This window comes from Cupressus sempervirens, chromosome 2, assembly GCF_028749045.1.
Source record: "Cupressus sempervirens isolate cs-2001-9-10 chromosome 2, ASM2874904v1, whole genome shotgun sequence".
Taxonomy (NCBI): Eukaryota; Viridiplantae; Streptophyta; class Pinopsida; order Cupressales; family Cupressaceae; genus Cupressus; species Cupressus sempervirens.
In genome coordinates, this window is record NC_143119.1 from 476,770,061 (window position 1) to 476,797,923 (window position 27,863).

General features: G+C 36.3%; 1 protein-coding gene across 1 annotated transcript in view; it reads left to right on the forward strand.

The window, feature by feature from the left end:
- The window catches only part of LOC149573104 (bet1-like protein At4g14600), a 50,399-nt gene extending 23,426 nt beyond the window's left edge, over nucleotides 1-26,973 (forward strand). Inside the window, exon 4 of the mRNA XM_089814281.1 lies at nucleotides 26,563-26,973. Coding sequence (XP_089670407.1) covers nucleotides 26,563-26,724 — 162 coding nt within the window. The 3' untranslated portion in view covers nucleotides 26,725-26,973. The remainder of the gene's footprint in view (nucleotides 1-26,562) is intronic.
- The last annotated feature ends 890 nt before the right edge of the window (nucleotides 26,974-27,863 follow it).

Consider the following 27,863-nt stretch of genomic DNA (forward strand, 5'->3'; position numbering starts at 1 on the left):
CGCTATTTTACCTTATGTTTCAGCCCATTTGCTGATTTTGCATTCAACCATGCTAACAAAGAGCTTCCCTAGGAGGAGGTTGATCATAATAGTGTGATAATTTGATGGGCTATTTATGTCTCCACTTTGTGGAGAGGGATCATTGCACTAGTTGTCCAATTTTCAGGAAACCCTTACTTACATATTGAAGATTGTTTACAAACCTTGTGCTCGTTTGAGTAAGAACATGATACTTACAAGCTTATTCAAACTCCTTATGAGCAACCACACTAGAAACAACAATTAGAACAGCAAGAGTCACAACTTAGAATTCTACAAAGATGCCCATCTTGGGATTTGACCAATGGCCTCCACAATGAGAACTCATCGCTTCAACCAAGCTAAACTCCTTGGACTGAAACCCTTATTTATTGACATCATTGGAGATGTGATATATATGAGGTGCCAAGACATTAATGCCAAATTTTAGATGTTCGGCTTGCAGCCCATCAATATCTTGGGCCTTTCCCCTTGCCAATCTCTTTATGCCTTGGAAGATGTCTTCAATTGTGAAAATCTCATTTGTGGCCTTGATTATTAGAGGTCTAAGTTTATCCTTCTCACACTCATATAACATCCTTGCATATTCAAGCCATTGGCACCCTGTGGTGTTGTTTTCTATTTGCTTTCTCTTTTGCTGCAACTCTTTCCAGAACTTTTTGGGATTTTGTTTAGCAAGAGCAATCAGATCCATCCTTACCATTCTCACATATGATTACTTTTTACCTTATAACAAATTTTTGTATTCTTTTTTGTTTTCTTTCCTCATTCTCTTTCTCAAATTTATCTTTGCTAATTGACAGTCTTCATCAAACTAAGGGTTTGTCGGAAAGTATGTTTTGCCTCTTTTTTGGGTTTGGTTCTTTTACAATTCTCTAATGACCCATGAATTAGAGGAACTAAGTATCTTTTCTTACATGAAAAAATTCCATTGAACTAGGAAAATCAGAAAATATTTAGTGATGCTCTTAAAAAGGTTGATTTGGAGTTATGAGAGAGAATTTGAACACACAGAACAAGAAGATGAACATTTAATGTTTTAACCAAATGCAAATACCCAAGACTAATAGGAATGCCATTTACTCATTTAATATTGTATCATATAGAGTCAAATAGTACAAAACTCAGATTGTATATCTGATTTATGAGTATTGCATATGATCATATCAGATTAATAATCGCTGAGATTATCATTACATATTGAAATTTGAAATTCAAAAATATATATAGTTTGATGCTAAATTGCTGATACACAAACAATTTAACTTAGAACTGTAAACAAAAATAAAAAACAATCTCGTATTATCTATTGTTGTAACATACCAATTTTTCATAACCGTTGTAAAATAAATATTTAACTATCAACTAATCCCAATCATATGACAATGACTACCATTAACTAATTATAACTAGAAAGAAATAATTGCTACTTAAACTATTTGTAATTTAAAAACTACGAATGTAAAGGAAATAATAAATGATTACATTGTTGTCAATCTAACATGTTCATCTTTAAATAAAGTAGCAACTATAAGATTAAACATTTAATATATTCCTGCATATGATTCTAAGAATCTAAACCATATGCTTCTATGATTTCAAAGATAAAAGAACATACAGAAATGATGGAGAGTTCCCTTTATCTTGTTTTCCAAGCCTTGGCATTGGTGAGATGAGAAGCATTGACACAGGCTTAACCTCCCAACCGCGGACCATACTTATCCTCTCATATCCTATCTTAATAGAACGACCCTCCCTACCTCGGAATCGGGCTTGGAATGTTCTTAAGTCCAGCCATTTGAGCCATCTGGTGGTTTGAGTGTCCCATCAGTTATTACTAAATAACTAAAACATCTGGACAAACAAAAAAAGATCTCATGATCGGCATATCTGCCTATTTCTGCCTTGGTGAAGGATTTCAAATTGGGTTCGTAAACCCGATCTCTACCTCTCAACTTAACGGGTTTCATCATTAGGACATGCATGAGCTATTATATGTATTTTATTTCTTAGTTATCTGTTTTGAATCTTGATTTTGTTTGCAGGTTAGATTTTACACCTCTTCACCAATCATTGGCCTTTCTGCTAGGTGAATTTCCTTGGTGTCAATATAATCCAATTCCATGCAAGGTAGCATGTTTAAGCTTTGCAACATTTGGATACCTTCCAAATTATCGGGTTCAAAATAAAACTGAATCACTAGTGTGAACTCAGGGTATTATTGTTATTTGACAAAATCATGAATACTCCAAATATATCAGCAGATGGTATAGTGGATTATCTCTAATATTATAGTCTTAACTGACTGAGGGGTTAAATCATTTTAGATTGAGAAATTAAGGTAAATGAAATATGCATGAGAATAGATATCGATTTGCTAATTCAAATTCTCAGTCTTCCGTATGTGGATGTAAGACAAGAAACATGACTTTGGATAGTTCGACTAAATTATTAATTTGGCTCTGTAGCATTTACAACATCAAAGACAATTTTCGACTTCTACAGATCTTTGAAAGTTATTAGATTGAATGATAAGGGAATACGACTGAAAAATAAAAACAAGGATGCAAAACGTGATCTCCATTACTGGTTTCTCTCTTTGCCAACTGAAAATCTTGATTCCCGTCGAGCATAGCCTTGCTGCAATTCTATTACTGTAGTTTTAAATAAAAAATTAGAGGAACAATTTCGGATTTGCAAGGATAGAATGGTTTAACGTGAGGGCGGGATTCTCAGAATTAAAACGTAGCAAATTCTTTGGAGAATAGAGGAAATCGCAGAATGGAAAAGGTTGCTCCAAATGATCTCAAGGATGGACTTTGAATGGTCAGCCGTGAACTTTAGGCTACCGTCGGCTATCAAGGAGCTTTTCTTTTGATTTCTTCATAAATTCAAATTTTTGAAAAGAAGAAATAAGGAGGGAAAAAGAATTTAAAGTTGAAGGGTTCAATATTTATTTTTTTATTATTATAAGCCCTTATGTACGTTTATATATGTGTATCAATGAGATGACATCAATAGATTATATAATTATAATTTATTGGTGCCACTTCATCTTTATATATATATATATTCGTATTTAAGAGTTTATGATAATGATTAAATAAGAGATTGTCAAAAATAAATCTTCCAAAGTATGATTTATATTTAATTTAAATTATTTAAAGTTTTTATTTTATTGTTTTCCTAATAGCTCATGTGGTCCTATAATGTAATCTGTGGTCAAGTCTTCGTATCCTTTCCAAGGTAGTCTTAGGTCATACTTGTCGATCCTGATGACTGAACCCATCGACCATCCCCTTTCGGTGATCTCGTTTAGCAATGCTTCCCCTTTACTCAGTCTTCTTCCTGCAATCACCCAAGCAATACATTCTCGCCAAGACATTAATTCAAAAATATATTTATCGTTAATTCTAATCAAAATAATTGTCAATCATCTAATCACAGTTATAGGTTGCTCGATTATTTTCCTCAACGTCTATATTAACCAACTCATTTCACATGAACATGAAAGAAATAATCTGTTATCGGTTGGTACAACATATTTAATTAACTAACTCGTTTCGCATGATCAGGAAAAAGAAACAATCTGTTAACAGTTGATACAACGTATATAATTAACTAACTTGTTTCACATGACTAGGAAAGAGAAATAATTTGTTAGCAGTTGATACAACATATATAATTAACTAACTTGTTTCACATGAACATGAATAATTCGTTAAACCAACAATTATGATCAATAAAAAATTAGGGCAAAATTTGGGATGTAACATACCCAACCCCTTAGATTTTTCATCTTCCTCGATGAACATAACAACAAAATTTAAGCAATACTCAGATAGTTTAACAGGAAGAAAAGAAATGTTCAATTCTCAGTTTTAGTGAAAAGATGGGGATATTTTTGAGAAATGTCATGATAATTCTCCCAGGTGGCATTATCCTCAGCATATCGGTCCTACTAAACCTTGCACTGAGTCACTTCCCGATTTCGTAAGCGTAGCTTACGTACCTTGAGTATTTTGAGTGGTTTTACCTCTACCACCCCTAGTTCTCGTACTTGCAATAATTTCCAATCAATCATATGTTCATGATGGGTAATGTACTTTTTAAGATACAACACATGGAAGATGTCATGCATCCTGGCAAGGGCTGGTGGTAAAGCAATTCTACAAGCTACTGGGTTGACTACTTCCAGAACTTCAAAGGGTCCCACATATCTCGGGGCTAGCTTTGCGTTTTTGCCAAACTTGATAGTACTTTTCTGAGGTTTAACCCTTAGTAATACCTTATCCCCTACTGAGAATTCCCTAGGTATTCTTTTAGCATCAACATAACTTTTTTGTTTGTCATTTGCTTCCTTTAATCTTTGACCAATCTGGATTACTTGTTCCTCCATCTCCTGAAGCTTTTTAGGCCCAACAATGATTCTATACTCCAACCGATTCCAGCTTACTGGGGTTTTGCATTTACGACCATATAAGGCCTCAAAGGGAGCCATTCTAATGGTGGACTGATATGAGTTATTATATGCAAATTCTACCAAGGGTAAGTATGTTTCCCATTTGTACTGTTGGTCCATACAGTATACTCTTAGAAGATCTTCTAATACCTGGTTTATCCATTCTGTTTGACCATCTGTCTCTGGATGATGGGCTGAACTAATGTTTAATTTAGTACCCAAGGCTGAAAATAATGTTTGCTAGAACCTGGAAGTTATTGTAACATCCGGTTTTCCAGGGTCTAAATTAACATCTAACAACTCAAGAATACAATTATTTCTTTGTTTCATAGGAAGACAGTTATATCATTCATGTTCATGTGAATAAGATTTACCGTTAAAATCAGTTAGACAAAAGTTCTAAACTAAAAACTTAAAACACCATCAAATGAAATTACTACAGAAATTGAAAACCACATACCTCGGAAACTGAGATCGAAATAAAAAACTAGGGATGCTTCTGCAACCACCCAGGTTAGTCCACAAATACCAATATGACAATATCACATGACGACTATCATCTAAAAACCGCTATCTCAAAAACAAATGATGATTACAATTAAAAACCACTATATTTAAAATTAGGGCCTCACATACCATTGTATCAATTAGGGCATCGTTTACCATCAGTTCATTTAGGGCTTCTGATACTGTTGTATCACCTAGGGCTTCCGATACCAGTGATTCAAATAGGGTTTTCGATACCATGGATTCAATTAGGGCTTTTGATACCATGGATTCAATTAGGGCTTTCGATACCGCTGTATCATTTAGGGTTCCAGCTATCACTCAATCAATTAGGGCTTCAGGTTGCTTTCCTTTCGATTATTAAACTGTGACAGTAACTCAAGATTAGAAATATACTTATATTCGTTATTCATATAAATCATAAATGAAAAGCAATCCATGAATCTATCTCTTGCATCTAGGTGTAAAATAACGGTAACAATGAAAAACTCAATTTAATCTTACCTTCTCATAAATAAAAGTGATAATACTTGTTTCCGCTAAACAATTGACTGCATAGCTTATCTTTGTTTGATACACGACTAACATCTTGGGGAGAGGTGAAACATTGCTAGGAGCTTAACCACCCAACCTCGGACCACAACTTATCCCCACACGATCTCTAACGAGAAAGACCCTCCCTACCCGGAACAGACAGGGGTCATCTTGCCATCCACTGGGCTTCTTGGTAATTAAATCACCATACGACTTGGCAGCAGGAGATCACAATAATAGAAATATGCATGAGCTATTATTTTATTCATATTAAAAATGATAAACGTTGTTCGGTCATATTTGATACTGATTCATATTATTGATGATTCCTCTCACCTCATCACCCATCTCCTTGGCTACACAATTGGGTGAGTCCCAAGTAGTTGGAACTCTCAGAGCAGACGACTTTGTCAATTAGTCAAGAAGATTACATACATCCAACATTTCACACTTTGTGATTACATAATTATGTTCTTTAAAGATTTCAAAATCGAATGTTTAATTAATTGAATTCTCTTCTGCGTTCTTACAGATTATCTCCACCTCTTCACCATTTTATTCGCCTCTCTGCCAGGTGAATTCCTCGGTGTTAATAGTATACTGGATTTGTTCGGAAAATTGTAATAGCATGTGCATTGATGTTGATTCACTTAATCAATCAGGTTTTTAAACACTACTATTTGAATTCATAAATGATGCATTCTCAATGATACTCGAAGATTAATCTCATATGTACTTTAGGAAACCAACAACTAGAATATATATAGATCTCAACTATTATGCCTAGCTGGCTAAGGATGGATATCCAGTCAGAAAGGAAAAGGGTTGGAACATATTTGAGTTATTCTCTGACCAATCATTATGTTCTGACTGAATTAGATATTATACTCAGTGAAAAACAATCAAGAATTACGATGCTTTACCTGGTGTTGGAAATCGTCCAGACAACCCTACATAGCATGGCTGTAACATACCAATTTATCATAACCGTTGTAGAACAAATATGTAATCAGCAAATCCTTTTCACATAAGTTATAAAGAGAAAAATAAGTAATTCGAATAAGAACAATGTCTTATGGATATCATTATAGTTTCCACCTTTCTTAACTATGACCGAGTCAAACTTATGGATAATATTACTGCTGGAAACATGATAACAGATCCTGTGATAATCTGACTATGAGACTTCACTTTGCACACATTAACCATTCAGCATTACATTAATTGGACAGCAGCATCCAAAAGACAACTGAAATCACGAATATATTGAAAGACTGAGACAAAATCATAAAAATATAGAAAACTCTCAACCCGAAAATGCCAACTCTCAAAACAACAGAACTCCTATAAATCATAAAACTTTTGAGAACATTCTTCTCTTAGAAAGTCATATTAGTCCCGAAAACACCTTTCAAAATCGATATCGATATATGCTGGTTCTAAATGGCTTTTAACCTTTGAATTCGATCTGATTATGCATTAATATTTGAATTCTATGCATAAAGGCGCAGAGGATACACGACTGGTGTGACAATATGGAAAGAAACACAAACAAGATTCAGCGGTATATGAACTTGGTTCTAGTGTTTTACATGAATCACGACAGGCTTAGCATTATGAAAGAATATAAAAAGGAAACCGTTGTTCGGCAATAGTCTTACGTGACACCTCTGTTATGTTTCGGATTGCTCTGTGGTTGAGAGAATGGACTCCGCCACTGGCTTTGATTCCCGTGAACATGGAACGTGAAGGTGTTAAAGGAGAAGAACAGAAGAGCTGTAGTTCTTGACGGAATTACTCCCAGTCACCTTATGTAAAAATAGAGAGCCACCAATAGCAAGAAAGAAAGAATGAAAAGGGCCACTTGAGATACGATCATGAGACCATATAAAGAAAAAGAAAAGAAAGAGCTTGGCTCTATGACTTCCATCAGTTACAAGAAACCATTCGAATGCCAAATCAAATCAAATTTTAAAAAGAAAAAAAAGTTGAAAATTTATACAATTCAAATTGTCAAAGATTAAATTGATTTTTATGCTAAGTGTTAATCGGTTAAAAGTAAGAAATTATAATTCAAATATTATAATTCCAAACATTATTATAAATACTTATTTAAATTATAAAATTATAATGATGCCAACTCAATTTTATATTATATGCACGTGTATAAATAATTATTAAAAATAATATGATGAAAGATAAATCAAAATCCTTTGAGATATATTTTATATTTTAACTCAATTATTTTATTAATTTATTTAAAGAACTCATGCGGTTCCATAGATGTATCCTGTTTCAAGTCACCAGGTCCTCAACCCATTTGCTTAGTGATGGTGATGCTCCTGCCTAATTCTTTTTTGACAATGCTTCCACCCCATTGACATGCTCGCTGCAAGGAAATTCTCCACCGTTAAATTATATTATTATTTAAATAATCACAACTGTTAACCATCTTCTTAATTTCATGAATTTGTGCTTTATGATCAATGGACATGTCATCTTCACTTGAAATCATAACGACTAACTATCTTACCATTTCGCTAGATTATAACAAATTAAACTGCCAACTGACTTCATGCGAACCTCAATGGCTATTTTTCAAGTTAGGTCAAAAATTGGGATGTAACAGTTATCCTAGCATCCCTATCTGAAATAATTTTCTCCAAAATTCTATGCAACTTGAAAATCTCTCTCAAGAACTTATGGGCAATCTTGGGAGCTCCATCAGTTAAATTCCCTAGTATAAAATGAGCAACCTTTGTCAACCTGTCAACCATGACCAAAATAGTGTTGTGTCGATTCCGTGTCATAGGTAATCCTTGTAGGAAATCCATGGATATTCCTTGCCATTTCCATTCGGATACTTCATTTGGGTGCAACAGGCCTATTGGGTACCGATGTTCTGCTTTTACTCTCTGGGATTCCAAACATCTTGTGACAAACTTAATATATCTCCCTTTTCATCACCTTCTAGAAGTATAGAGGTTTTATATCAGATAACATTTTTGTTACTCCCAGATGTCCTCAATATGGGGCCGAATGGAATTCACGTAAAATCAATCTTCGGAGTTCAGGATTGTTGGGCACTTAAATTCTATGGTGATATCTCAATAATCCATCCTCTTCTAAGCTAAACTCAGAGTACGTAGGATCTTGTGGGTCTCTGACAACAGCTAGGCTGATCTCTGCATAAAACTTATCATGTTCTAAATATCGTAAAATCTGATCTCTTAACCTGAAGTCTATAGTAGCTATTGCCTAGATGTGTCTTCTCCGGCTTAGGGCATCTGCCACCTTGTTTTCCTTACCCTTAATATAACTTATGTCAAACTCATAATCTGCTAAGAATTCCAGCCACCTCCTTTGTCTAGCATTAAGATTTGGTTGGGTGAAAATGTACTTCAAATTATGATGATCAGATCTAAGCTCAAAAGGTTTCCCGATTAAGTAATGTCTCCACATTTGCAAAGCATGCACAATTGCTGTTAATTCAAGATTATGGGGTGCGTAATTTTGGGCATTTGCCACCTTGTTTTCCTTACCCTTAATATAACTTATGTCAAACTCATAATCTGCTAAGAATTCCAGCCACCTCCTTTCTCTAGCATTAAGATTTGGTTGGGTGAAAATGTACTTCAAATTATGATGATCCGATCTAAGCTCAAAAGGTTTCCCGATTAAGTAATGTCTCCACATTTGCAAAGCATGCACAATTGCTGTTAATTCAAGATCATGGGGTGCATAATTTTGTTCATAGTTTTTCAGTTTCCTAGATTCATAAGCAATAACCTGTTCATCCTGCATTAACACACCTCCTAATACTTCTCCGGATGCATTTGTTATAACTACGAATTGTTTTTGTGGATTAGGTACCCTTAGAATAGGTGTTGTAGTCAATTTTTCTTTCAAAAACTCGAAGGCTGATTGACACTTCTCTGTCCAGATGAATTTCTTTCCCTTCCTCTCAAGCGAAGTGATCGGATAAGCTATCCTTGAATTTTTTTTTGACAAACTTTCTATAGAACCCTGCTAACCCCATAAAGCTCCTAGCTTCGGATACATTCCTAGGTATGGGGCATTCCTTAATTGCTTTTATCTTTGCCGGATCTATTGCTATACCCTGGGCTGATATAATGTGCCCTAGATATTGAATTTCCTTTTGGTAAAAAGCGCACTTAGATAATTTTCCATATAGTTTGTGTTCTCTTAATCTTTGCAAAACTATCTCTAAATGCCTTTGATAATCTTCCTCGTTCTTATAATATATCAAGATGTCATCTATAAAGACCAATACAAACTTATTGAGACAATCTTGGAATATATTGTTCATTAAATTCATGAAAGCTATTGGGAAATTGGTTAACCCAAAAGGCAACATTGTAAACTTGTAATGTCCATACCTGAATCTGAATGCGGTTTTATGTATATCCTCATCCTTTATTTGAAGTTGATGGTATCCTAATCTCAAGTCAATTTTTGAAAATATTGTCGCACCCTTCATTTGATCAAAAAGATCATCTATCCTCGGCAATGGGTACCGGTTCTTGATCATCTAATCTCATGGTTCCGTCCTTCTTTCTCACAAACAACACTGGGGCTCCCCATGGTGAGACACTAGGCCGGATCAACTTCTTATCTAGCATATCTTGAAGTTGGATTTGCAATTCCATTAATTCTGTAGTTGTCATTCTATACAGTGCTCGAGATATGGGTTCTGCTCTTGGTATCAAGTCTATGGTGAAATCAAATGCTCAGGAAGGGGGTAGTCCAGGAAGTTCTTTAGGAAATACGTCTTGATAATTCTTTAAATAGGGATATTTTTCCTCAAAGGATTCCTTTAACTTTTCTTTGATTTCCCCATCTTCATAAAGGTAGTCATCCCCATAATTGGTGGTTTTTGGTTCCCTTGTGTCTTCAATCCTAATTGCAAAAATCTCACAGCCCTTTCTCCCATATCTTTTAAGTTGCATTGTAGAAATCTGTTTAGATCTAATTTCATGCTTAATCCCTAAAATGTTTGTTGGTCTACCTTGATCATCCACACAGTTTATAGTTTTGGCAAGAGAGTCTACTTTGGCCTTATGTTCATTGAGCCAATTGATTCCTATGATAATATTGTATGACCCAAGAGGTGCTACATATAAGTTCAGTTCTATTGAAAAATTGGGGAAGTCAACCTGAGCTTCAAACAGGCATTGCTCTACCTTATCCCTTGACTGGTTCGCATATTCGATTGTCCATGGTTTTGCCATAAAACTAGATCTTTTTGGAAACCTACTTAGCAGTCTAGGTGATATAAAACATTTAGATGCTCCAGTATCAATTAATATGGACACAGGGTTTCCGTAGATCTTACTCGAAGTTTCAATGGGGTCTATCTATTGTTCTACCTGCCTATTATCCAAAGTTGCGTGAATTCTTTGCTGAAAGATTTGCTGTTGCTATGGTAAAGGTGGTCGCTGAGATTGACTGATGTTGGGTTTACTGGGGCACTGCTTTATATAATGAACTCCTCCACAGTTAAAACATCCTCTTGACTGTCCTCTCTTTTCATTATTCTTGTTGTTTTTGCTCGATTAATAATTGCTTTTGGTATCCTTAACTCCATGGCCCTTTAACTCAGGTTTGTTGTTTTTGTAGTCCTTAAATTGCTTCTTCTAAGGTCCGAAATCAACACCATCTGAATTCTAGGTTGTCTTCCTCTTGTTGTCTCAGATGGAGTTATCCTTTCTGATTTTTTGTTCTTGCTGAACAACCTTCTCTAGGGTTTCTTCCATGGTTCGGGGAGTGAGAACATCAATAGCTCCTCCTATCCTATTGTTCAAACCCATGATGAATTTTCTCACCTTCAAATTGGTGCCCTGTTGATATGGTGGCACGTATTTTAGCAAATGAGTAAACTTCTCCCAGTACTTATGTACTGACATGTCTCCTTGTTTTAAGTTTTGGAAGTCTAAAAGCTTGTGATCATAAAAGGTTTGCGGCAGCCAACGTTTCCAGAATATGTTCACAAACTTTTCCCAGGTGATCTCAGTGGTTCTAATGATCAGTTCAATCTTGGTGTTTCCCCACCAGGTTGCAGCTTCTCCAGTAAAATGATATATTCCCCAAACTACTTTTGAGGTTTCAGAGAAATTCCTAATCGCAAAATACTGTTCCATCTTAGTTAACCATGCTTCTGCTTCTTCTCCAGACTCAAAACCAAAAAACTTAGGTGGTTTTATTTTCTTAATGTCTGCTGATAAATCAACCACTATCTCTCTCTTCTTTTGTTTCTCCGATTGCTTGGGAAAGGGAGTTTTGTTATGCTCAAAGACTTCTGTCTCCGCTCTAGGAGGTGGTGAGGTTTGAATTTCTTTGTGGTTCTGCCCTATCTGGGTTGCCATTTCACTCATTCTTCTTTCCATGGTTTTTAACTTTAGTTGTGTTTCTTGTAAGATCTAGAGTAGCAATTCATTAAAAGATTGAGGGTTTTCACGTATTATATCTTGATTTACATTGTTCTCGTTGCTGTTCATGTTTATGTTTATGGTTCCCACCTGGTAGTTTACAGTTGTGTTAATTATGTGGAAAAAGAAGAGATCTAAAAAGAAAAGTTTTACGACACATGATTTTCAAATAACTTAATTTAATTTATTTTTCCGTTGCTTCACTTAGAGCAACCTTATTTACAAAAATCTTCTTCTATTGAGGATGTTTACATCAACATAACATTTAATCTTGCTTTGCAGCACTTAGTTTTGATTCAATCTGATACATATCTCGCACCATCCAGGATCTATGAAATTGTAAGAGAGGGTTGCTCTGCCGAGCATTCCATCTTTGAATCAACTTGTTTCTATATGCTGTTTTGCTAGTAGGAGTCCACTTGACTCTTTCCTTCTTCATACGCTAAATTGCTTGATTCAGAGTTTCATTATCTCGGGGTATAGAACAACAGGTGTAGTCATATTTAGTCACGTTTTTAATGAGATAGGGAAAGATGGGGTGTCGAGTCTTCTTGCGGGGTGTTTTACGTACTAGCATCCTGTAGTCAATCTAGAATTCTTTCAGATTTCAAGAAATAATTGCTACTTAAACTATTTGTAATTTAAAAACTACGAATGTAAAGGAAATAATAAATGATTAAATTGCTATCAATCTAACATGTTCATCTATAAAACAGAGAAAGCTTAAATGAAAGGAGATTAAGAAATCTTGAAAACTAAAACCACAACCTGGCAAGTCAGATGATTTCTCTCCTGAGTTCGATGAATGACAACATCCAATCCCTTGCTGGTAAACTTAAGGACAGGGGCTTGCTGGTGGAGGAGGGAGGACAGAACAGGGATAAGGCCAGGTCGGATGATGACAAGGCCTCAATCAGTACTCTCACCAGTATGGATCAGGGCATGGAGAAGGTCCAGGATCAAATGGCAAAAGAGCAACAAAAGATAACCGAGGCAGCTCAGACAATGCAGGAAATGGAGAAGATAACTGAAGACTAGTTTTCTTGTCTTTTGTCTTTTTGTCTTCCTGGCGTTTGGCTTTTCGACAGGCTTTTTGTAGTCTGTTTTAGTTTGTTTGTTTTTTGGCCTTTCTGTGGGTCTTTGTTTTGGGTTGGGCCTTCGGGTCTTTTTTCAGCTGTTGGACCTCTGTTTTGGCTGGGCTTCTTTGGCTTATTATCAACCTTGTTTTTGTAAAACTTATGGGTTTCAGGATCCCTTAAGACCTGTTTTTCTTATCAAAAACATGTTCATCTATAAATAAAGTAGCAACTATAAGATTAAACATTTAATATATTCCTACATATGATTCTAAACCATATGCTTCTATGATTTCAAAGGTAAAAGAACATACAAAAATGATGGAGAGTTCCCTTTATCTTGTTGTCCAAGCCTCGACATTGGTGAGACGAGAAGCATTGATATAGGCTTAACCTCCCAACTGCGGACCATACTTATCCCCATATCCTATCTTAATAGAACGACCCTCCCTACCTCAGAATCGGGTTTGGGATGTTCTTGAGTCTAGCCATCTGAGCCATCTGGTGGTTTGAGTGTCCCATCAGTTATTACTAAACAACTGAAGCATCTGGACAAACAAAAAAAGATCTCATGATCAACACATTTTCCTATTTCTACCTTGGCGAAGGATTTCAAATTGGGTTCGTAAACCCGATCTCCACCTCTCAACTTGACAACAGGTTTCATCATTAGGACATGCATGAGTTATTATTATGTATTTTAGTTCTTAGTTATTTGATTTGAATCTTGATTTTGTTTGCAGGTTAGATCTTACACCTCTTCACCAATCATTGGCCTTTCTGCCAAGTGAATTTCCTTGGTGTCAATATAATCCAATTCCATGCAAGGTAGCATGTTTAAGCGTTGCAACATTTGGATAACTTCCAAATTATCTGGGTTCAAAATAAAATTGAATCACTGGTGTGAACTTAGGGTATTATTGTTATTTGACAAAATCATGAATACTCCAAATATATCAGCAAATGGTATAGTGGATTATTTTTAATATTACAGTCTTAACCGATTGAGGGGTTAAATCATTTTAGATTGAGAAAGAAGAATTAAGGTAAATGGAATATGCATGAGAATAGATATCGATTTACTAATTCAAATTCTTAGTCTTCCGTATGCAGATGTAAGACAGGAAACATGACTTTGGACAGTTTGACTAAATTATTAATTCAGCTCTGTAGCATTTGCAACATCAAAGACAATTTTCGACTTCTACAGATCTCTGAAAGTTATTAGATTGAATGATAAGGGAATACACTGAAAAATAAAAACAAGGATGCAAAACCTGATCTCCAACATTGGTTTCACTCTCCGCCAACTGAAAATCTTGATTCCTATCGAGTATAGCCTTGATGCGATTCTATCACTATGGTTTTCAATAAAAAATCAGAGGAACAATTTCAGATTTGCAGGGATAGAATGGTTTAACATTAGGGCGGGATTCTCAGAATTAAAATGTACCAGATTCTTGGGAGAATAGAGGAAATCGCAGAATGGAAAAGGTTCCTCCAAACGATCTCAAGGATGGACTTTTAATGGTCAGCCGTGACCTTTAGGCTACCATCATTATCAAGAAGCTTTTCTTTTGATTTCTTCATAAATTTGAATTTTTGAAAAGAAGAAATAAGGAGGGAAAAAGAGTTAAAAGTTGAAGGGTTCAATCTTTATTTTTTTATTATTATAAGCCCTTATGTACGTTTATATATGTGTATCAATGAGATGATATCAATAGATTATATAATTATAATTTATTGGTGCTACTTCATCTTTATATATATATATATATATTTGTATTTAAGAGTTTATGATAATGATTAAATAAGAGATTGTCGAAAATAAATCTTCCAACGTATGATTTATATTTAACTTAAATTATTTGAAGTTTTTATTTTATTGTTTTCCTAATAGCTCATGTGGTCCTATAATGCAATCTGTGGTCAAGTCTTCATATCCTTTCCAAGGTAGTCTTAGATCATACCTATTGATCTTGATCACTGAACCCATCGACCATCCCCTTCCGATGATCCTGTTTAGCAATGCTTCCCCTTTCCTCAGTCTTCTTCCTGCAATCACCCAAGCAATACATTCTCGCCAAGACATTAATTCAAAAATATATTTATCGTCAATTCGAATCAAAATAATTGTCAATCATCTAATGACAGTTACAGGTTGCTTGATTATTTTCCTCAACGTCTATATTAATTAAATCATTTCACATTAACTCGTTTTGCACGATCAGGAAAAGGAATCAATTTGTTAACAATTGATACAACGTATATAATTAACTAACTAGTTTCACATGACTAGGAAAAGAAATAATCTGTTAGTAGTTGATACAACGTATATAATTAACTAACTTGTTTCACATGAACATGAATAATTCGTTAAACCAATAGTTATGATCAAATAAAAAATAAGGGCAAAATTTGGGATGTAACAATTGTAAATGTTGTTTCTGGTTAGGGCTTTGTCTCAATCCAAATGAGAAGTTGTTGGGCTTTCAAATGCCTAAAACAACAGTGAAAATAAAATATTCTCATTTTTAATTTGCCTTTTCTCTAGGGACATGTGAAAGAGTTCTAATTTTGTGGCAAGAGACTTGGAGACTTCAACATGAAGTCGCGAGGCGTCTTTGAAGACTTTGGAGACTTGAAAGGTCTCATAGATGCATCTCTATTTGTGGGATGCATCTTGCACAAGGGGGCATCTCCTAGTGACACTGAAAATAATTAATATTATGTCATTTTTTTGAATTGGTGTTTTTCTGGATAACTTAATTAATTAATTGATAAGTAGAGATATTATTTACAATAAGTCAAATTGTTATGTTGCCATCAGGATTCAACCATGTAGTTTCTGAGTTAAACTCAGTGACCCATGTTTCATGAGTAGTGATTCACAAGAATCAAATGCAACACTTAACACTCATTGCATCTAGGTGATGCTTACAGAGGTGAAGCACTGGAACTTCTTGAGAGTTTACCTGTCCCAATATTACTTCAGCTCAAGCATGCTAAATATGGAGTTTCCTTCACCGTTAGCCCAATTTGTTTGCAACGCCATTTGCAAAACCATCATCAAGTGTTGTGCCTCCTGAACCATCATTAGAAAGCTCCTTAAACTCATCAATTGATAAGTAGGGGAGATTATCCACAAGAAGTCAAATTGTGATATTCCTATCATGATTCAATTATGTAGTAGGATTTGTAGTGCATGAAAAACAGTCTCATGTATGCAGATTGAAGAAAGCTTTGTATGGTTTCAAAAAAACTCCCTGAGCTTGGTATGAAAGGATAGATCATCATCTATCAAACTTGGTTTCTCCAAAAATGATGCAGATCCATACTTATACTTCACAACACAAAAAGGAGATATGTTGATTTTGTTACTTTATGTTGACGATTTGTTGATTACAGGAGAAGATCATCTCATAGCCAAAGGTAAACAAGTTCTTGCATCTGAATTTGATGTGAATAATTTATGATTACTTCACTACTATCTGGGTTCAGAAGTATGGCAAAATACCAATGAAGTAATTGTAAATCAAGGAAAGTATATAATAGATATCCTAAAAGGAATTCAGAATGCTATACTGCAAGCTTTTTTCGACTCCTATGGATACAACTTTTTTTTAAGTTAAAAGAGGCAACTGCAGACTCAGAGAATGCTGATCCAACCCTCTACCGATAGATCATTGGTTCCCTGACTTACTTAGTAAACACCAGAGTTGATATCAGTTATGAAGTAAATGCTGTTAGTCAGTTCATGTATGAATCTAAGCAAGTACTTCTAGCAGCAACCAAACATATGCTAAGATTTTTCTGTGGCACAATTGGGTATGGTTTAAAGTATAAAGATGTAGATCTTAGTCTATATGGGTACACTGCTTCGGATTGGGCAGGAAGTTCAGTATATTGAAAAAGCGCTTCAAGATATTGTTTAGCCTAGGATCAGCAATGATATCTTGGTGTAGTAGAAAACAATCATCAATCACTCGGAGTTCCACTAAAGCAGAGTATAGTGTAAGATTCATGGGAGCACAAGAAGCAGTATGGTTAAGAAAACTACTAGTTGGATTGTTTGGAATGCTACTAGAACCTACCGTTATTCATTGTGACAACTTTAGCCATATCAAACTCTCCTTGAATCCAGTGTTTCATAACAGACCTAAGCACATTGAGATACCATATGACTACATCTGAGACATGGTTGAAAAGAATATAGTAGAGTTGAAGTACTTTAGTACAAATAACCATATAGCAAACAACCTCACCAAACCTCTTGTGAGAATAAAGTTGGAATAGGTCTGAGATAAACTTGATATGGTTGTAATTATTGAGAACGAGTCTTAGTACATTTGATTATTGTACTAAGATAAGATAAGATAATATTATTAATGTCCAACAAAAAACCACCAGGGTTTATGGGACTGAGCATACAAATAGAAGAGCCGGCCAAAGCAGGAGCACCAAACGGTGGTTGAGAAGAAACAAAAGCAAGACATAAAACTAGAGAAAAGACAAGGTAAGGACTAAGGGTCCTTCCTTGTCACAAAGAAATCAGTAATAGAGGGATATAATTGTGAACGATCCATAGTCTTAGAATGTTGTGTAGAGCCGCTGTAGGATTGTCGTTGCCTGGAGAGACTGGTGCAGTGTCTAACCGATCTGGAATGAGAAGTACTGGATGGCTTTTTCAAACCCCGTGGAGGAGACAAGGGAGAGAAAAAGGTGATGATAAGCTGGTCTGAAATATGCCCTTGAGGTATGAATGAATGTAGGGTATTCTCCTGAAGGTGGGTGGCCTCCTAAAGATAAAGTGCAAGACACCGTTGGTCGATATAGCTGAAGAACGCTAAAAGACAAAAAGTCTTTGAATAGGTAGTAAAATTTCCCTTAGATCTCATAGTAGAGAGGACATCGAAAAATGAAGTGGGTCTCAGTCTCAACCTCTACCAAAGTACACAACTGACATATTCGATCAGCCTGATCCATATGGTGATTGTTCGAACCCTAAGCCAGTGAGAGCTAACTCTAAAAGAGCCTAAAGAGAACCGTAGGGCATGACTCCAATGCCAATAAAGATAAGCAGGGTGAACAATAATACTATTCTGAATCTCAAGAAAATGCTCAACATAGAAGAGCATCTTAGGTCGCAAACCCCCTGGGGGATTACTTCAGGTAGTGGTAATGTACTGTCTATATATATCCTATCTGACATGCTCATTCAACTCTTAATGTGAGGGGAGAAGATGGACATGAGCATCCAACGAAAACTAGTAAGGAGGAAGACGATCGATCTCAATCCCGATCGAGCCCAACAAAGAGGTGGCCTGGGCGTACCAACAATGAGACCTAGTACAAGTGTCGGATCTCATAATCTCAACAAAAGAACAGTATGCCAGAGGAGAGTATCTGTGCCGGTCGACACCTGTCTCAATAAAACCACGAAGCCAATGAAGAAACCAAATCAAGTCAAAAATGGCTCCGAGTTTGAAAGGATGAGCTCCAAACTCAGCTAAGACAATGCTGTGAGGGGTGAGTTTGTGACATTTGATGATACGCCGTAACAATGACGTCTGAACCCACTCAATAGAGGCCCAATCAGAAGCAATATAAGAAGGCCCCCAAACAATTGAGCCATACAGAATGGTCAGTCAAACCAAGAAGTCCAAAAAGGACAGCTTGGACGAAATATCCTGGAAGTGATGCCTAAAACATTGTCTTTCCAGCAAAGCCAGAGAACTCATGCCCTTACTAAATTTGGACTGAATAGCCGGTCTCAAGCTGAAGCGCGACCTCGAGAACTTCACGCCAAGATACATGTAAGAAGAAATAATCTCGACCTCCTGGCCCTGAAAGAAGAAATGAAGATGAGAGGTCTTTAAACAGTTAAAGATCATAACCCGAGTCTTAGACAAATTGACCACAAGTTGCCATTGATCACAAAAAGAAGCCAGACCATCAAGGAGTCTCTGCAAACTGTCGGAAGAAGAGGCCAAGAGAATCACATCATCAACGAAAAGGAGAATAGAGATCAAAACCTGATGTAAATAGCACTCGTCCCTAGGCTGCGAGGAGTTCACAAGGAAATCCTGAAGCTCATCAATATAGAAACCGAACAGTGTAGGAGAAAGAGGGCAACCCTGCTTCACCCCAATGGTGCTCTGAATCAGAACAGAAAAGCCCTTCAGAGTCCTGAGCCTACCGGTCACCTTCTCATGAAGCCTCATAATAGCAGTTTGCAACATATCTGAGATCCCAATCTCACGAAGTCTTTGAAATAAGGCCAACCTAGGAACAGAATCGAAAGCCTTACAGAAGTCCACAAAACAACAATAAACCTTCTGAGAGCGGTGCGTAGCCTCCTCAATAATGGTCCACAATGTGAAGACGTGATCCATAGTCTGATAGTATGCCTGAAAACCAGTCAGCCCTTTAGCTCTACAGTCTCTTCTGTCAAGCTCACTAGATAGCATGGTGTTCAGAGCAGTGGCATAAAGTTTGGCAAAAGTATGCCTGATCATGATAGTCCTGTAGTTACTCGGGTTGTAAGTAGGCCCAGACTTATGAATTGGGTAAACCACATGTCTTGACTAGGACTCAGGAAACCCAGTACAAACCACTCTATTAAAGAGTGTAGGAAGGTAAGATTCGAGAATCGAAGCACCAGGCTTGAAAAGTTCTGCCTGGAAACCATCCTCATCCGCAACTCTACTGCATCTCAAAGATCTAATGGCCTCAATAATACTGGAGTAGGTGAACAAATGGCAATAAGGAGGTGGAGTGGAATGAAGAGGTGGCTGCCCAAGAAGGTCATAAAGTGTAATGATATGGGAGGTTAGAGAGTGGAAGTAGAGAATGGAGGATGGGGGGGGGGAACACCGAGGAAAAAAGCTACGCCAAAAGATCTGGGGATTCTGAATAAGTGTGGAGCAAAGGGTTCTGCATTGAGAAGAGGCAAATTTTTTTTTCTTGTGGCGAAGAAAGTGGAGGTATGGAAGACGCAGGTGGATGAAGGCCAAAGAATGAGTCTCAAATGCGACACGAACAGAGTAATGGAAAGCCTTACAATCTGTATCAAATCATTTATTCATAGGACAAGTATTCTGATGCTTAGCTCTGAGCAAGGGAGAGGAATGGTGAGGGATAGAAAGAAGAGCAGAAACCTAGATGGTAGAGGCAAGTAAATCAAACATATTGGAGGCCGCATGCGACTCACTAAAACTAGCAGGTGTCAAAAGTCTCTTAAGATGGTAAGTAAAGAGCTCACCATCACTCTTAGGGTAGTGAAAACGAGTAGGAATAGATACCGTATTAGTCGGGAAGTGGGAAGATTGGAGAGAAGGCGACGAGTAGGGTGAAGCACAGGTAGCAATGCTAAGAAGAGCATGATCAGCAAAGGGGAGACGAGAAATGGTGAAACTACGAATGGAAGAAATGAAGGAGAGGTGATGACATAGTCAACAACGCTCGCACCCCCACAGTGCAACCAACAGGTAAAGAGGTACGATCTAGGAAGGAAGGATAAACTGTTCAAAATCAACAACCCAAAAGACTCACAGAGCTGGAGGAGATGTTGGCCATAACATGAGAGTGGTCCAAGAACATCCTCCGAGGTGCACTGAAGTCCCATACTAGTCGGGTTTAACTCAGAAGTGCAGTTTGAATCAGAACCACGATCATGCAAAGGAGTTTGACGACCCCTGGTCCGAGCATTGAAGTCTCCAAGAATAACGATATCACCCAAAGCCGCAAATTGTGAAATGGTCTCTTGAAGGTCACAAAAAGGATCCAAATTCTTAGGGTCATGAATGGCATAAGTGGAGGAGGTCGGTGTACTAATGAAACTATAGTTTTATGAGTATTATTTCATAACTATTTGAGCCCTGTGTACATTATATAGAATTGACGACTTCTAATGATTATCACTTGTATTTCAATAAGTTATTGCAAGGTGACGTCCTTACAATAATTTCAATCTTTTATCATGATGAATAACTAAGTAGATTATGATAAAAGAAATCTTGTAAATCAATGTAAAGGTATCATTCTATGGATATCTATGAGTTACATTTTATAGATATATCACGGTGGATTCAAAATCTGTGGGCAGGCCATGAACTACAATGTCCCTATCGTTAAGTATCATGTGAGTGATACATGTGCACATACCGTATGGACATTTTGAGTCATTAGATAATGGTGGATACCTTGTAATAAGATATCCATGAATATGCCATTCTATCTAGTGATCAGTATGGTGGATGTCGTAAGATATCTGTGGATATGCCATATGTTATGCTGGGTATCTTGTAGTTAGATATCCGTGGATATGCCATACAATATGGTGGATATCTTGTAGAAGATATCCGTGGACATGTCATATTATCGAAAATTAATCAATATAAGAGTGACATTTATTTGTCCCCTCTAGCTAAGAGGGAGCATTAGAATTCTGTTGCTTCAGTCAGATAAATGTAATATATATATATAAAACGAAACATAATGAATATTCTTTCTTATACATGAGCAAATGAAGAAGTTTAGAACTATGGAAATTTTGTATATATATATATATATAATTTCATATTAAATGACATAAGTTATCAACTCAAATAATTTATTATTGATACCAGTTTGTACCTCAGTTATTAAGCAGCAAATATGCTTAGTGACTGTATAGTCACGTACCTTGGAAAGAGCCGTGTGTATAAAATAGAAGGGAGGCACACCCAAGAATAGACGTGTCTCCCAAGTAGGAGTCATGTCTATTCTTAGGCGTGTCTCCATACTTATAAGGAATCGGAGGCAGGCATAATATCATCGATGAAAACATAAATTAATAAAGTCTTTGACGTGATCTGACTCCTGCTTGACATTAATTACAAAGTGAGTTCTATCTGCAGACAAGTTTAAGGAATTTTCTATAATTGTGAGATAATCTGAAAAAAATTGTGAAGTTCTGAAATTCACACATTATTCAAATTCACACTATCACTACTTGAATGGATTTTGCATAGGGGCTGTTTGACAGTTGCAAACTTCACATGGCCATCAAATTAAGTTTGAAGAGACCTCTTGTTTTCAGTTTACCCTTGAGCATCTTTCCGCAATTGCAGACCAAATTTACCCTTGCCATGAGTTTGAAAAATTTGGAGCTCCAGAAATTGGACAGAAATTAATGTGTTCTTGGGCTCCTTTACCAAAGGTGTTGTGGAAAGTTGGCCAAGTGTTGATCCTCAATCAGTGTGGAGAATGACTTGCAATTAGAAATTGCTCTCACCCACTACAAGACCTTGCATCTAAAACTGACTTGCCCAAGATTTGTACCTTATCAGCCCTTCAAAACTTGGAAAATGCTGTGACAACAGGAATAAACTAAACAGTTACTGACAACCAGAGTGAATAGAAGGGGATCCCATTTTCAATGGATTGATGGTGTGAAAACGTCACAAGAAGTACCTGGTGTAAAATTTGGAAAAATTAATAGTAGATTTGGGTAGAGCACAAAATTCTCAAATGATGTGCAAGAAAATCACAAAATCAGGATGTGCAAGATATGGTCTAGAAAGTGCAAAAAAGATCTGTTTTCAAATGCCTGTAGCAGAAAACAGGAGCAGAGGTTGAAAAAAAGAACATGACCACTGGGTATGCAAATGTCATTTCCAATTTATTGAAGGCAGATCAAAATGACATGCAAAATTGTTGATGTCGTGTTTGCACTTCTGGGATCAGCATGATGTCATATCAACATCCACAGTATCTGCTGAGAATATTCCTTAGCTCTAGGAAAAAAATCAGGTCGCTAGAAGAATAATTCCCAAGATATGCTCCTTGGGATGCTTGAATATTTTGCAGAAAAAAGAATAATCTGGGGTTGCATTTTCATGTGCAGGCACAGTTAACTAATGATGTCAGCAGCTTGGCTGCTTGCACAAGCTGTACAGTGCAAGCATAGGTGCTGCACAGAGGTGGTATGACTTCCCCCAAAAAATTAAATTTTTGGTTGCAACATTTTTTGGTTTTACTGACAATATTTTGAGAAACTTTTCTGCTGAATTTTTGGAGAAACTGCCGTCATCTCTATTTTTTTGTGGGGGTGATAGGGCCATATTCTGGTGCAAGGAAACTAGGCTGTGCATCATACTGATTTGTGCAGTGGTATAATCTTTTGTACAAATCAGAACAAACCCCCAAAAATGTCTTAATTTGCACACAATTGGATTGTTGTGTTTGGATAGGTGATTTTGCAGTTTTCAGCTCCAGCAAATCTATTTCACTCCAAAGTGCCCAGATCTTTTGTTTACCGCCAGATATTGCCTTGATTTTCATGCTCTCGAAAACAAATATCCAAAACGTTTACTTCTCTGATTTTGATGGAATGTCAACTGATCTTATAGGTTTTGGGACACTTTTTTTTTAAATGGAGGATTCAGATCCGCAAGGCAGCCCAGAAAAGGCACAAAGCCTGCAAGCTACCAACCAGTTAAGGCCACCACAGAAATGTTTTAAGGACCCGATATGGGCCCAGTCGTGCTTGAAAACCTCTTCAGTTTAGAGCCAAGGATTAAGGGGTATCCACACCGCCAAAATTGCCTAGGGCACGATCCCGTAATCATCCCTTATGATGTCGGAGCTTTGCACTCAGCGAGACTTGATTCCTGGTGGGCTCATTGAGAACCTTTCAACTTCACTAGTAGACCAAGGGCCCATTGATGGTTTTAAGACACTTTGAATACTATGGCAATGTCCATTTGAGCCCACAATGCACGTGAAAATTGCTGAAGGTTGGTTCTCTCAAAATTTGAACTAGAACTTAGCAGATTTGGAGCTCTGATATGACAATTAGAGGTTTTGTTCAAACCCACAAGCCCATGAATCACTTGCAAGCAAAACACTTATCACAGTGCTTAAGTGTTCCATTTATTTTCATGAGAGATGGGTTCGTGTGAATCAGTACTCATGAAACATGGGTCTATGAGTTTGACTCAAAAACTACACAAATAAATCCAGATAACAATATCACAATTTGACTTGCTGTGGAAGATATCTCCTACTTATTAAGATAGATTTTTTCAATAACCTTGGAATTGTATTGATGAACAAAAAATATGATACAAATGAATGAATGTATCTAGACTAAACTGTAGAGCAATATTAAAGTATCTATCCCAAGTGTCATAATCATAATGAATGAGACAACATAAGCTAATGTTTGCCTAATCTGCTAAAAGGGAAAAACTTATGGACTCTCAAGTTTAGTTTAAGTGAATAAAGTATTAACTACTTCGACAATATTGTTGTGCACATGATTTGGGAAAATATTTTTATAAATCCTTAGATTGAGTCTTGTGCACCAACTGGTCCTTGATGGTGTTACTGTGAGGATGTCTTGTAGATTGAGGAATGTTTCTACAAAGAGAGGTTGGTGGGCTTTAGATAGATTTGAAATAAATCTGTTATAGTCTTGGTAGGTCTAAATGTCACAGACCCTTGTGGAAAGCACACAGATTTTTGGGAAACAAAATTGCTAGGTTTGTGATACAGATTAAATCATTTTTCTTTAGAAGGATAGTTCTTTTGGGGTTTGTTGTCCCTCGGATGGTATTTGTTTCTTAGCATAAATTAATAGCATTAGCCAACATATAAATGCTCTGGTTCCCTTGATTAATGTTGTTGTAAATGCTTCCTTAATTTATTGTTGTTGTTGAAATAAAATCTGCAATAAAATATGCCATTTTCACATAGTCCTCATCAGAAAAAGTCTGAAAAACAAGTATGTAGAATCTACCCTACAAAAGATTAACGAACATACCACAAGATAACACCAGATGCACCTTGGGAAAACCTTTTCAAGGTAAAACAACTAGCCTTTAAAAGCACTTACACATTCAATGTATTATCTCAATGAACATGATTGCAATACACTCGTAATTTTTCCATGCAATACTTCTGAAGCATCAAGCATCCTAGTTGTATTCTTTTATGTGAACAAGCAAATCAAAACTATGTAGACACACAACCCAACCCAACCCATATGTCCTCCACTCACATATGCAACCTATACGAGATGCTTCCGACATTTGAATTGTTTGAAAGTCCATCCATGGTGGTATTTTACTCTTAAAAACCTGTGAGAGCAGAATATTGTTGTGGCTTTTAAGTTGTCATACCTACATACTGTGTCACGTTAGGATGTGATATTGTTCTCACCATATCCCAGTCTTTGTTGAAGACAATGGACTTATATTCACTGTGGCTCCATCATTGACTAGAGCTCTCTTAATGCACGTCTCAGCTAGGGTCTTCTCTTTTAGTCATTTTTACCTTAAAAATCATTTACTTGGGTGCAAAGAAGGAACCCGGATCTTGCAAATAGGAGTTTGGCAGGTCAAGAATCAAGTCCATTTGGTTCACTTGCTCTTGGGGTGGGGTTACATGGTATGGGTATTTTAAACCAATAGCTTCCAGCAGTGCTGCTTATTGGGGTGGAAAACTCTCAAGAAGTCGATGAAGGATACATGTTTGCATTGTTTCTTTAAAACCTCAATTGAGCAATGTGGACCAATTGAGCTAGGAACTGATTTAATTGAAGAGATTACATGACCACTGCATTTGAGTTGGTTAGCTGTTTGGACATATTCATTGTGAACAAGTTTAACCAAACCCAACATATTCTTTTGTTATAATACCCCCAACTGAGGCACCAAGTCCAATTCTTTAGGATAACCAAACCCAACATATTCTTTTGTTATAATACCCCCAACTGAGGCATCGAGTCCAATTCTTTAGGATGTGAAATGATGTTTGACTTTGATGAAGAGGGAATGGACTGGCTTTGACATGCTGTGTTGTGCTGATGATTTGGGAGAAGACTTTGCTAATCTGTAGATTAGAGTTTAGGGGAGCATCATATCTATGGTTTTTGGATTGTTAGGGATGTCTTGTGGATAGAGCAACATGTCAATGAATGAATGTTGTTGCTCTGAAAACTCCAAGCCAAATTTTATATTAATAATCAATCGGATGGTGGAATATCAGGTTAGATTATTGAATGGATTCCCAATGTTGATTACTATGTGGCAGTTGCAGCGAGATGTTTGTTTTTTAGGCTGTACCACCAAGAAAAAACATTTTCATCCTGAAGAGTCAATTACCAACCTGAAGATATGCCGTTCTATTCCCTGGCTGTCTCTGGAGACTTAACTGTAGTTCTAAGTTTATAGTAGACTTTGCTTTTGTTGACAAATGTATAGCTTCCTAGTACTTCCATTCGTATATTTTTCTTTTATTTTCTACTAATACATTTTTATATTTTATCAAAGAAGCTATTACTTGCTCATATCCCATTTGCAGGAAAAAGCAACAGAATTAGCTCAAAGTTCTATATTCATTGGACGGTGCTTGTAATTCTTTACATATGCATTTGGATAATTTTGTGAATTTGTTTTTGGTGATTCTGTAAAGTTTGTCTAATTAAGTAGTAAAATGTTTGGCACAGGAAATGACGATGATCAAAGCTCAGGCTGGAGTTAAGAACAATATGAGAAGATTAAATAGAAGCATAATACAGCATGGTTCTAGTCATGTAGTGTATGTGATTACCTTTGGTTTGTTAATCTTCTTCATTCTCTATCTGTTATCCAAATTCTCAAGAAGATAAACAATATGAATTTGTAAAAATGAGAGTTAGTTAAGTTTGATTTGAAGGTGGAAATGCACGAGCAAAAGTGGGTTTGATATTTGAAGAATTTGAAGTTTCTGCTAGAAGGCTTTATTTGTGGAATATAATCTTTTTTAATATGGACTTAAGACAGGCTATGGCGCCAAGGTCAAATAAGTTGGCCATGTGATACATGGGCAGACCAATGTTTACGTAAATAATCTTAATTTCATGTTTTCTTGTATACAATTCTTTGTTTAAAGTGAAAGCTTACTTTACCGTTCAAAGATTGTTTACTGTTACAATGGACATGTCATAGTTGTCAGAAGGACTTGAGAATGTGAGACCAAAAAAAAAATTATATATTAAGGGTGGGAGTCAAGTGCTGTTGATTAGCATTTGCAGTTTTGTGCTCCAACAATTATTTTCTTTGCAAAAATCCCTCTACAAGGTCTGAATATACTTGGTTAATACGTGTTTTTGGAATATGGGCTTGGTAAATAAAGGTGGATATTTTCTGATTGATTTTATTTGCAGGACAGGTGTATGTTTCATAACGAGGTCCATGCTTTTATTCATTTTTTTGGTTCTCTAATGTCTTCAATGCACCTCGAGGGGGCTGTATCCAGTTACATTAATAAATTATCATCTATCATCTCTCTCTCTCTTTATATATTTTAATATACATTTTTGCTTAATAGTTTGATCTGTTTTCTTTCTTTTACGTATATTTGCCCTGCATTTGCATACGTGATTATCCAACATTTATGGTTCTCTCTTCGATTTTTCTGTACAATATGTTGCTCTGCCGAGGGAGTTTCTTTGTCTGTCCTATACTTCTCCCATAAGCTTACTTGAAAATTAGGAAATATCCAACAGACACTTTCTCACATATATTAGATAAATTGCATTGAATTTTCTTTGAGTGGTAATAGATGGTGGACAAAAGTTAGAACCAAACAAATACATTGTTAGTAGTAATTTTTCTTTCCTTTATCCTCTAGAAGTTACGTGCTTAATAGTGATAATAGATGGTGGACGAAGGTTACAACTAAATGAATATATTGCTACTAGTAATTAGCCTCTTTTATTCCAGAAAGAAGTTACACGCTTAATAGTGGTAAAAGATGATGGACAAA